The sequence below is a fragment of the Taudactylus pleione genome, unplaced genomic scaffold (assembly GCF_031769625.1).
Source record: "Taudactylus pleione unplaced genomic scaffold, aTauple2 ptg002376l, whole genome shotgun sequence".
NCBI classification, from domain to species: domain Eukaryota; kingdom Metazoa; phylum Chordata; class Amphibia; order Anura; family Myobatrachidae; genus Taudactylus; species Taudactylus pleione.
In genome coordinates, this window is record NW_028286764.1 from 32394 (window position 1) to 45575 (window position 13182).

General features: G+C 44.6%; 1 protein-coding gene across 1 annotated transcript in view; it reads left to right on the top strand.

Moving 5' to 3' along the window:
* Positions 1-10961, top strand: part of CASP9 (caspase 9) — a 35396-nt gene extending 24435 nt beyond the window's left edge. Inside the window, exons 6-9 of the mRNA XM_088466068.1 lie at positions 4250-4397; positions 6850-7029; positions 8485-8594; positions 9895-10961. Of these exons, the coding sequence (XP_088322194.1) occupies positions 4250-4397; positions 6850-7029; positions 8485-8594; positions 9895-9987 (531 nt within the window). The 3' untranslated portion in view covers positions 9988-10961. The remainder of the gene's footprint in view (positions 1-4249; positions 4398-6849; positions 7030-8484; positions 8595-9894) is intronic.
* The last annotated feature ends 2221 nt before the right edge of the window (positions 10962-13182 follow it).

The following is a 13182-nucleotide window of genomic DNA, read 5'->3' on the forward strand; positions in this document are numbered from 1 at the left end:
CGGTCATGTAGAGTAAGGGCCATATTCAGTATGGGAGCGAAAAGTCCGTGCTGGACTTTTCGCTCCACATCGGAGGTTAGAGTGGGGATAAAGTATCGGGCGCGTGCCCGCTTATCCCCGTATTCAATTAAAAAGGAGCTTAAACGGGACCCGGCGAAACTTGGATCTGTGAAGAAAAACGGGAATTTTTGGGAAATGTGCCTGGGGCCCCTCTAAAGATGTCCAGACATGGGGCATCACTATGGGTACCCCCATTTTGCCTGCTGAAGGAAGTCGGGGTTTGTAATAGCCGTGGCAGGTGCATATTTGTGGCTATGAAGAAGGGGTGGAGAATAGCACTTAGATTTTGGGGGGGGGGGGGAAATAACTATTCCTATCAAATTTGGGGTACATGAAAATGGGGGTAAGCATATTCATAAAAAAATGCACCTGCCGCTACTACCCGCATTCTTTTAAACACCTGCCGCATACTTGGGAACCCCCCTGAATTAATTTTGTTATTTAAAAATGTGTTCCCCTTGTGTTGGAGATCATGTGGAAAGGAAGGAACCTTTTTCTATACATGGTGGACCCGTGATAACCTCTTTTTGGGATCAGGTTCGTTCATTGATCTGTTATGTAATTGGAATTGATGTGCCGTTGGAGCCTGCAGTAGCTCTGTTAAATGTTCCTATACTTGGGATCTCCAGAACTCAGGACAAACTAATCATGCACATTTGTAACGCAGCCAAGTCTTTAATAGCCAAATTTTGGAAAAATCATAGTCCTCCGCCATTATCTGCATTAGAGACAAAGATTAATGATATAGCTTCCATGGAGTACATCACCAGTCTGCATAATAATGGGGTTAAGTTTCAGAAGATATGGGCCCTCATTCAGAGCCGTACGATCTGAGCAGAGCGCACGCTCTGAATGAGGGCCGGGCTCCATTTTCATGGAGCGTCCTCCTGGACGCTCGTATAGCTGTGGGTCACCACCCACAGGCTATACGAGCGTGCATTTTGATGGCCGCGATGGTCGTGACCATCGCGACCATCGAAATTGCGAGCCGGAGCCTGCGGTTGAGGTTTTCAACCGCAAGCTCCGGAGTGATTTTGGCTCTATCAGAGCCAAAATCACTCCCTCTGACATCACTAGTGATGTCAGTGGGCCGGCTTCTGACGGGAGGCGTTCCCGTGGGAACGCCCCCGTCAGGGAGGCACGCCCCCGGCACGCCCACCAAAGGGGGCGTGCTGTCAATCAACATTGAGAGCACGCCCCCTTTGATCGGACACAACGAGCGAAGGAAAGTCTTTCGCTCGTCGTGTCTGGCGCATGCGCACGACGGAGCTCCCTCCGTCGTGCGCATGCTCAGTGCAGACCATCGACCCACTTGCGGGCGGACAGCCGCTCGCGAGTGGGTCTGAATCAGGCCCATGGTCCCCATGGTTCCAATATCAATCTCTACCTACCCCAGGTCTCTACTGACTCTATAATTTTCCTCAGTATATATATATTTTTTTCCTTTCTTTCTTTTTTCTTTATAGTATTAATAGAAATATGAAGCATTTAGTATATTTATATATCTGATATCCTGTTTATGCAACATGATATTTAAGATTGTTTTATTTATCTGTATTGCAAAAAATTTTTTTTGCTGCATTTATGGGTTGACTCCCATTGTTTCTGTCATTAATAAATTTTGTATATTTTATTATTCAATAAAATGTAAAGATTTAAAAAAAAAAGTGTTCCCCCATATTTTTTATTTTTATTTTTTTAACCCCAAAATGGAATTAATAATAGGTGTCCCTATTTTTTTTTATTTTTTTTTTTAAAAAGCTTTTCCCAGGGGTGCAGGCTATTTTTTTATTTTTCTTTTAAGCCTGTACCCCTAAACCCCAATTCTGCACTTTTTTTCGCCATGTGAAACATGGTGAAAACTTTCGCACCGGCGAAAAGTCTTTGAAATTGAATACGGGGATAATTCAAACATGCGAAAATGACGTCATTGGCGATAATTTTATTCCGACTTTTCGCAGCCAAATTGAATATGGTCCTAAATCTTAATAAATGTTTATAGGGTTTTTCGTGTCTGACCAGCCCCTATTTTGCCATATTAGACTTTCAGAAACCAGAGTGAATGTTTTTGGGTAGGCGTCCACCTTTATGTGCTACCTCCACGGAACGCCATTATGGCTGTATATGTATATTTTTTTTTACTCTTTAGTCATCAATCAAAATTAACTTCAATGGACAGAAGAAACAAATGGTAAATGTTTATTTATTCTTCACAAATGGAGGTTATAAAAATGAGTGATTTATTTTCTTACTACTAAAAGAAGTGCAATTCATTGTAAATATAATATATATGTTTTTTTTTTTTTTTTTATAGCGTGCCGCCATATTATTCAGCACTTTGAATTTAATCTATAATCATTCCCCTCAGTCCCTGCCCCGTTGGAGATTGTAGTGTATTTATCACAAGCAAATTAGCCTACTAGTATGCTCTGGAGTTTGGGAGGAAAGAACATAAAAACTTCACACTGATAGGGCCTTGGTTGGCATAGAACTCAAGACCCCAGCTCTCTGCCGCTTATATAGTATTGTGTTAATATATGGAAACCTTTTTAGCCCTCAGCATTATAAATCCCAGCAGCTTGGTCTGTAGTGTATTAAACTTTTTTGGGGGAATATTCTATTTTGTGTACTTTTTGGGGGAATATTCTATTTTTGAAAAAAGGATAACAATCAGCGCTAAACCAATGAGCGTATAAAGGATCAAATATGCAAATAGGTCAAAGTAAAATTCAATAGACATAAATGATGTATGGCATGTGAAAATCAATCATATTAGACAATAGAAATGATGTGAAAAACTTTACTGTATGGATATACAATTTAAAATGGCACAACAGTAGATGTCAAATAGAATGATTACTACTGCTGTTATAGGACAAACTAAAGCGATGAGTAAATCTGTTGCTAATAGCAACCACAAATATCATGTACTGTAACCATGTCACCAAATGACTAACATACTGAGAACCTAATGATCAATGTTCAAAGTGCAATGTGCCAAGTGTAATAGCGGCGTCCCGCTTTCAATGTGACACTGATGTTAAATAAGGAAATGTGCACTGAGTATAACTTGTTGCTGTTTGTGCCCGATGTGGGTCAACATTGATCTTCTGCCCGGGTAGGAGAAAAACCACTCAGTGTGTCAGTGCAGGGACTCCGGCCTGGGCACAGAGGGCTGGTCTCCGAGTGAGTGATAGGTCTAACCAAAGACCTTATCCTACACTCCGGATGCTGAGCCCAGCAGTGCCCTGTCGAGGGAGGGGAAAGGCTGGAGTCGATCGTGCCCGATCACTGTCCGCGTCCCCCTCCTCATTCTATTTTGTGTAGTGTATTAAACTTTTTGGGGGGGAATATTCTAGCTGCAATTTCTTAATGTATCTCAGTACAGTCCTAGTATTTTAATCGCGTTTCTTGTATTGCAACTTTCTGACAAGCGAGAGCTACAAAAATGTATCGGAGGGACATATCTGTCCCACAGGACCTAGCTGGATGCTGAGAACTGTCCCTTTGTGTTCCCGGGAACATGCCCCATATTGGTAAATTAACATATTTTTCTATTGTTTCTAAGTTCCTGAGGACACAACAAATGTCCATTGTCGCACTGAGCGAGGAGATCTCTGTAACAGGCGCCCGGGTTCTGAGTATCACTATAGTGCCGCCTTGTACCTTTCGTCTTAGTCATCTATAGTCTATAGAAATACATCCGTGTCGGCATTTCATTACCGGCAACACATGCAAAGCTGGGCTAGAATGTGAATGGGCTCCAGAGCTGACTCTTTAATTCTTATTTTGCCAACAGCCTAGCTAAGAAAAACTGCTGATGTCATCACATAATGATGTCACAGCCACATGACCTTTGTCTGGCTCCTGCAGTGTGTTCTGCAAAGCTCAGACTGATACAGAATAATGGATGTGTCCGATTGGAGTTTTAGCTTTGCTGGTCCACAGGAAGATCTTTATTGTGCCACAGAAATCTCCCCGTTTAAAGATTATTATTATTATGAATATGTGACACGATTGTTCTTATCTGCAAATCTATCAGGGGAGGTTGATACGTAATGGTCAGAGCTGCATAGAATGATTGAGGGATCAGGGATAACTTTAGTGTTCCAGTATTAAAGGTCATGATGAAGGGCCCTATTCTCTGTCAGCGCTGTAAATAGTGGAACATTGTTTTTTTCATTGCCAGACGCGGCACACGCAGTTTCCAGGTGGGGTTTACGGGACTGATGGGGTGCGGATTCCTGTGGAACGGATCGTGGACTATTTCAATGGCTCCAATTGTCCCAGCCTGCGAGGAAAGCCGAAGCTGTTCTTCATCCAGGCCTGCGGTGGAGGTACTGACATGCAGCTCGCAGGGTGATGGGTCAATCAGTGTTTAGAAGACTGCCCCCCCACCCCCACCCCTCTCTGATACCCCTTTCAGACATACAACCCGGGAAATTTCCAGCTCAGACACGGCAATTTCTCCTGTGCAAATTCCCGGGTATTTGGTGGAGACCCCCCTTTCACACTACAGCGTCTACCCGGAAAATTCCCAGGTAGACCCTTTTCAGACATAAGCCGGGTTTTTTTCGTTTTTAATATTACCTGCCTCTCCTCTGCCCTTCCTAGCCCATCCCCTCTCCGGCTGCCGCTGATGATGTCATCATCATGCAGCAGGCAGCCGACCAATCACTGCAGCCAATTTTATTAAATTATTTATACCTGCCCTGGTGGTCCAGCGGGAGTGCGGGCAGCCCGCTGTGGCAGAGACCCGCTGGCGCTGTCCCCGGCGTCCGGCTGGGGTTCTCTGGACACAGCCACCGGCACGGGGGGTGGTGAGCAGCAGCGTTGAGCGTCCTATAGGACGCTCTACGCTGCCAACGCAATGTAAAAGCTGATTGGTGCAGCCCGGGAGTAAATTCCCGGGTAGCACCATTCAGACATAGGCAGGGTAATTTCCTGGTCGATTGAAGGGTCAGCTACCCGGGAACGTGTTTCCTGCTAGGTACCTTTCAGACATACGCGGCAGCCCGGGAATTTGGCTGAGGCAGGTCAAATTCCCGGGATTCTCGGTGTGTCTGAAAGGGGTATGAAAGTCCTAGATACTGTAATTGCCATTATCAAATTTAAAGGGCAATTAACACTTTAATACTTAAAATGTTATAAATGAAACATAAAGGTAAAATGACACTGTTTAGTTGTACTTGAGGTTCTACGGCAGCTATGTTAAAATTTTAAGTGCACGTGAGTAACCGGATCAATAGGGCAAAGTGCGTGGGGGGAAGGGTTCCAATACAGGACAATTTGCTTAATTAATAAAGCAAAGCTTGTCGGTTATACGTGCTGCCATTTTATGGTATTGCCTCTGTGCATCTCCGCCCGTCAGTCTCGGAGATTGCAGGCCTGTCATTCAGATTTTGGGTTTCGTCATTCTTGGTTTTTGCCAAGATGTCGCCTTTCATCAGGAGAAATGCAGCTGGTCACATACAGGAGAGATGCAGCTGGTCACATACAGGAGAGATGCAGCTGGTCACATACAGGAGAGATGCAGCTGGTCACATACAGGAGAGATGCAGCTGGTCACATACAGGAGAGATGCAGCTGGTCACATACAGGAGAGACGCAGCTGGTCACATACAGGAGAGACGCAGCTGGTCACATACAGGAGAGACGCAGCTGGTCACATACAGGAGAGTGACGCAGCTGGTCACATACAGGAGAGACGCAGCTGGTCACATACAGGAGAGACGCAGCTGGTCACATACAGGAGAGACGCAGCTGGTCACATACAGGAGAGACACAGCTGGTCACATACAGGAGAGACGCAGCTGGTCACATACAGGAGAGACGCAGCTCGTCACATACAGGAGAGACGCAGCTGGTCACATACAGTGGAGTGTAAACATCTGTTATTTCAGGGGCTATAAGAAGTTTAGGAATACACAGCGTTTGTATATTGATATGTAATGTTAACTTTTATTTGCTGTTAAAATACATTTATAGACATGCACAGAAACCATCTGGTTTATAAATGACTAATACCCAACACAGTCCAATTCTGTTTAACATTATATTGAGCATAATTAGTGTATATTATGAGGCTAGTTCTTTAAAAAATAGTAATAATAAAAAATACTTCACTTTTAAGCGCTATGAAGGCCAACTGTAATATATGTATATATGTTCCCCGCCTCCCCCTCTCCTAACGTAGCCCTGGGGTCTGTGTCAGTCAAACTTCACCATTCACCATTTAAAATTGGCATCTGTGTAGAATTGATCACAAGCCACAGCCAAGAGATTGATCCCTCCGCTCACTTCTCCCCCCTGCTTCCCTCCGCTCACTTCTCCCCCCTGCTTCCCTCCGCTCACTTCTCCCCCCTGCTTCCCTCCGCTCACTTCTCCCCCCTGCTTCCCTCCGCTCACTTCTCCCCCCTGCTTCCCTCCGCTCACTTCTCCCCCTGCTTCCCTCCGCTCACTTCTCCCCCCTGCTTCCCTCCGCTCACTTCTCCCCCCTGCTTCCCTCCGCTCACTTCTCCCCCCTGCTTCCCTCCGCTCACTTCTCCCCCCTGCTTCCCTCCGCTCACTTCTCCCCCCTGCTTCCATCATCTGCGTCACGGGTTGTGACGGGGGTTGTGAGGAGAACTGAGGAGCCCCAGGACAATCAGCTGCAGGTAGCAGGTCCTGGGGCTAAAGCTGCTGCAGGCTGAGGAGCAGATTAGTAACAAACGACGGTCGTGCAGCATTAGGTCAGAAGGAAGCTCGACTGCGGAAATGTTGATGGGACTCGTAAATGTGTCTCCGCAGATCAGAAGGACCGAGGTTTTTCCGTGGACTCAGGGGAGCCACCCAGCAAATATGATGCCCAGTCCTTGCAATCTGACGCCACCGCAGTCCGTCCGGATGTTGGGGACACGGATGAGACCGATGCCGTGGTGAGCCTGCCTACGTCCTGCGATATCCTTGTGTCGTACTCAACGTTTCCAGGTAAGAGTATATCGAGGCTTGGGGCACAGCGCTCTCCGTCTTATGTGGGAATGTCCCTAGCTGCTCCATGTAAAGAGGTGTCCCTGCCACGTAAAGAGGTGTCCCTGCCACTCAAAGCTGCCACGTATAGAGGTGTCCCTTGCCACGTATAGAGGTGTCCCTTGCCACGTATAGAGGTGTCCCTGCCACTCAAAGCTGCCACGAATAGGGGTGTCCCTTGCCACGAATAGGGGTGTCCCTTGCCACGAATAGGGGTGTCCCTTGCCACGAATAGAGGTGTCCCTTGCCACGAATATAGGTGTCCCTTGCCACGAATAGGTGTTCCTGCCACTCAAAGCTGCCACGTGTAGAGGTGTCCCTGCCTCTTGTTCAATAGATGTAGAAATATTTTTTATGGTGCGCTGTGGGATATTCCTGTTTGTCTGAATGTAATATCAAAGCTATTATGTATGTATGTATGTATGTATGTATGTATTTATGTCTTTGAATTAGTTAGGTGGAATTATATCCAAGTAAAACGTCCCCTTATCTGTTGATAGTCCAACTTGTAATCTGTAGGTCGGGTTTTCTTTAATTGTATAAAGTTTATGTGAGATCACGATGTATAGTCAAAAATGATCCTTATTAATGTCCTGGAAGGGAGCTCATAGAAAGTACATAGACAATCCATAGACAATCCCTAGATATCGATCCTGTTATGGCTGTGGGATGGGTGTTCTTATCACATAGATTGATGGGGCCGTGGCAGTCCTTGCACTCCTCTCCACCTCATATATAATGCGTTAGGTTAGGTAAGTAAATGTCTGTACTTAGTCCCTGCTGGCTCTCCTGGTCCCGGTGCTTGCTGAGGTGGTGATGAGGGTTAATCGTGTTTGCTGGTGCTATAAATTAGGCACTGTGGGCTGAAATCTAGTACAACACTATTTATTGTCTACATGAGTATAATCAGAGACTCATCAGTGTCCTGTAGTTAAAAAAAAAAAAAAAAAAAAAAAGTCCCAAAAATTATATATATTTTAGCAGAAGGTTGTCATGTCAAAGTCTATATAGTCAGGGGCATAGTCCAACGCGTTTCATCCAATATCTGGACTTTTTCCAGGGTGCTCACTCCTCTTCATATCAGTCTTTATATAAGGTGTGCAATTTACCGGAGTCCTTGCTCCCGCTGTCCGCGTCTCCCGTCTCCATCGGAGCGTCAGTCGGCCCTCTCCTCTGTTGTTCGTGTTACCTCCGCTAGAGTGTGCATTGAAGTCCTTAATTCTCTATTTACGCATGCACTGCCTTTGGCGGCCATTTTGTCTGTGTCCTGTGTGTTGCAGGACTTTCTATATGGCGGCCGTATTTTTGGTTAGAGTTGTTATTAAAAATGTTTCCAGGTAAGAGCGTCACTTACATGAGTGTGTATATATTATATATGAAATTAATCTAACGCTTAGAGACATGTTTGTGTGTCAGGTTACGTATCGTGGAGGGATAAAGTAAGCGGGACGTGGTACATAGAAGTTTTGGACGAAGTCCTAGAACAATATGCTGGAACCTTAGACCTGCAGTCATTGCTGGTGATGGTGAGTCTCTCTGTAACACATAGATCACAGACCTGCAGTCATTGCTGGTGATGGTGAGTCTCTGTAACACATAGATCACAGACCTGCAGTCATTGCTGGTGATGGTGAGTCTCTCTGTAACACATAGATCACAGACCTGCAGTCATTGCTGGTGATGGTGAGTCTCTGTAACACATAGATCGCAGACCTGCAGTCATTGCTGGTGATGGTGAGTCTCTCTGTAACGCATAGATCGCAGACATGCAGTCATTGCTGGTGATGGTGAGTCTCTGTAACGCATAGATCGCAGACCTGCAGTCATTGCTGGTGATGGTGAGTCTCTGTAACACATAGATCGCAGACCTGCAGTCATTGCTGGTGATGGTGAGTCTCTCTGTAACACATAGATCACAGACCTGCAGTCATTGCTGGTGATGGTGAGTCTCTATAACACATAGATCGCAGACCTGCAGTCATTGCTGGTGATGGTGAGTCTCTGTAACACATAGATCGCAGACCTGCAGTCATTGCTGGTGATGGTGAGTCTCTCTGTAACACATAGATCACAGACCTGCAGTCATTGCTGGTGATGGAGAGTCTCTGTAACACATAGATCGCAGACCTGCAGTCATTGCTGGTGATGGTGAGTCTCTGTAACACATAGATCACAGACCTGCAGTCATTGCTGGTGATGGTGAGTCTCTGTAACACATAGATCACAGACCTGCAGTCATTGCTGGTGATGGTGAGTCTCTGTAACACATAGATCGCAGACCTGCAGTCATTGCTGGTGATGGTGAGTCTCTCTGTAACACATAGATCGCAGACCTGCAGTCATTGCTGGTGATGGTGAGTCTCTGTAACACATAGATCACAGACCTGCAGTCATTGCTGGTGATGGTGAGTCTCTCTGTAACACATAGATCACAGACCTGCAGTCATTGCTGGTGATGGTGAGTCTCTGTAACACATAGATCACAGACCTGCAGTCATTGCTGGTGATGGTGAGTCTCTGTAACACATAGATCGCAGACCTGCAGTCATTGCTGGTGATGGTGAGTCTCTCTGTAACACACAGATCACAAGCTTTTGTGGGACTACATATCCCAGCATGCCCTGCCACAGTTTTAGCATGCCATAATAGCATAACTGTGGCACTGCATGCTGGGATGTGTAGTTCCACTGCAGCTGGAGGGCCCGAGTTTGACACCACTGCTCTAAAACAATGTTATGGAGATATTGATTCATTTAATGTAGTCTGCAGCCGGCTTTGTTCTCCTGTTGCTGAAACACTATCTTTTTTTTTTTTCCGGTTATCCAGGTCGCAAATAAAGTTTCATCGAAAGGAGTTTACAAACAGATCCCCGGATACTTTAATTTCCTCCGCAAAAATGTTTTCTTTAAAACGTGTTGACAATCGGGGTGTCAATTTGGGGGGAGCTACAGTCCCTCTGATTGTCTAAAAAAAGGGCTTATTTCCTAACTGCGGATTCAGCAACATAATTTCCAGTGATCGGGAGCCTGCGGGGAGGGCTCCCGTGCAGTCTGCAGTTGTACCTGGACTCACGCCTGTGGTTGTGTCTGTACAAATCTGTAACAGCTGTCAGATCTTCATCAGGAATATTGGATAAGAAAACTACTATGATGCCAGGAAAATGTCTGATTCCTCATTACCGCCTTCTGCTGGATTTGGCGCAGTGTAGACGGACGTGTCACTGATACAGATGCATTTAGTCACACCGTGGCCCTGAGGATATTGTGAATTCACCTGCAGTGATCACTACGCTTTCCGGCTGTACCCCTGGGATTTAAGGGGCAATTACAGTTAAAATAATGATCTTATATTAATAATTATTGAGAGGGATTTTTAAGTAACGTATAGATGTGCCAAGGTTTCAGCAATATTCATTCACATCTGCCCATTTTAAATCCATCAATTCCTCTTATAATGGAGTACAAGATAGTTTACTTTTTGATTTTAAAGGGCCATTAAACCAATGTTACAAGTTTATCCAACATGTACATATGGGACAGTTGTGATACACTGATATTTAGTTATATTCAAAAGCCATTGTTTTCTGTGATCACCCCCTTCCTAATCTGTGGCCGACTGCCCCGTGTCCTTCGTCTGGCTTTGTGTGGGGTATATCTTGTCAACATTTATAATGTCTACATGGTTTGCAGCAAGTCGTCACTGATCACATCGACACACATGTTGATACTGGTGGGATGTCTTCATGATTAGAATGTCGACAAAACATGCACTCCGCTGCCGCAGCCTAACCCTCTTTTCTGTGCTGAATGGCGACATTTTGGTGTCGGTATTAGGAATGCCGGCATAATGACTGTATCCCCTTTTTGTGGATAGGAGAAAATAAAATCGTCCATGGCTACAAAGTCTTGCGAAGTATCTCTGTGTTCCTGAAGCTTTTACATCTGTTATCTTATATTAGGGCTGATATAGCGTTGTAAGGAAATGTTCCTGTCCTATACTAGGGCCAAGATACAACTCCTAACAGGCGTATATACAGCCAAGTGCTGGTCTGCATGGGCCGTACTTGCCTGAACCTGTCCCTGACTGGACTCTGTCTACGTGAGAGGTCACCGTCCTACCCCCGTTCCCCCCCTCTAGTTATAGATGCATTTTTCATTCGCTCATTTTGTTGCAGGGCGAATTTACGAGGTGCCGCGCACATGGACATATGCCCAAATCTGTGACAGCGACTTTGCTTTATTTTAGTGCTGAATGAATCGCGGCGTTACAGGAAGCTATAGAGTAACTCTGGTGTTAGGGTTTCTGTCAGTATAATATATATAAGGTGACTCTGAATGAATCACGGCATTACAGGAAGCTATAGCGTAACTCTGGTGTCAGGGTTTCTGTCAGTATAATATATAAGGTGACTGAATGAATCGCGGCATTACAGGAAGCTATAGCGTAACTCTGGTGTTAGGGTTTCTGTCAGTATAATATATAAGGTGACTGAATGAATCACGGCCTTACAGGAAGCTATAGCGTAACTCTGGTGTTAGGATTTCTGTAAGTATAATATATAAGGTGACTCTGAATGAATCACGGCCTTACAGGAAGCTATAGCGTAACTCTGGTGTTAGGGTTTCTGTCGGTATAATATATAAGGTGACTCTGAATGAATCATGGCCTTACAGGAAGCTATAGTGTAACTCTGGTGTTAGGGTTTCTGTCAGTATATTATATAAGGTGACTCTGAATCACGGCCTTACAGGAAGCTATAGCGTAACTCTGGTGTTAGGGTTTCTGTCAGTATAATATATATAAGGTGACTCTGAATGAATCATGGCCTTACAGGAAGCTATAACGTAACTCTGGTGTTAGGGTTTCTGTCAGTATAATATATAAGGTGACTCTGAATGAATCACGGCCTTACAGGAAGCTATAGTGTAACTCTGGTGTTAGGATTTCTGTCAGTATAATATATATAAGGTGACTCTGAATGAATCATGGCCTTACAGGAAGCTATAGCGTAACTCTGGTGTTAGGGTTTCTGTCAGTATAATATATAAGGTGACTCTGAATGAATCACGGCATTACAGGAAGCTATAGCGTAACTCTGGTGTTAGGGTTTCTGTCGGTATAATATATAAGGTGACTCTGAATGAATCATGGCCTTACAGGAAGCTATAGTGTAACTCTGGTGTTAGGGTTTCTGTCAGTATATTATATAAGGTGACTCTGAATCACGGCCTTACAGGAAGCTATAGCGTAACTCTGATGTTAGGGTTTCTGTCAGTATAATATATAAGGTGACTCTGAATGAATCACGGCATTACAGGAAGCTATAGCGTAACTCTGGTGTTAGGGTTTCTGTCGGTATAATATATAAGGTGACTCTGAATGAATCATGGCCTTACAGGAAGCTATAGTGTAACTCTGGTGTTAGGGTTTCTGTCAGTATATTATATAAGGTGACTCTGAATCACGGCCTTACAGGAAGCTATAGAGTAACTCTGATGTTAGGGTTTCTGTCAGTATAATATATAAGGTGACTGAATGAATCGCGGCATTACAGGAAGCTATAGCGTAACTCTGGTGTTAGGGTTTCTGTCAGTATAATATATAAGGTGACTGAATGAATCACGGCCTTACAGGAAGCTATAGCGTAACTCTGGTGTTAGGATTTCTGTAAGTATAATATATAAGGTGACTCTGAATGAATCACGGCCTTACAGGAAGCTATAGCGTAACTCTGGTGTTAGGGTTTCTGTCGGTATAATATATAAGGTGACTCTGAATGAATCATGGCCTTACAGGAAGCTATAGCGTAACTCTGGTGTTAGGGTTTCTGTCAGTATATTATATAAGGTGACTCTGAATCACGGCCTTACAGGAAGCTATAGCGTAACTCTGGTGTTAGGGTTTCTGTCAGTATAATATATAAGGTGACTCTGAATGAATCACGGCATTACAGGAAGCTATAGCGTAACTCTGGTGTTAGGGTTTCTGTCAGTATAATATATAAGGTGACTCTGAATGAATCACGGCCTTACAGGAAGCTATAGCGTAACTCTGGTGTTAGGGTTTCTGTCAGTATAATATATAAGGTGACTCTGAATGAATCACGGCCTTACA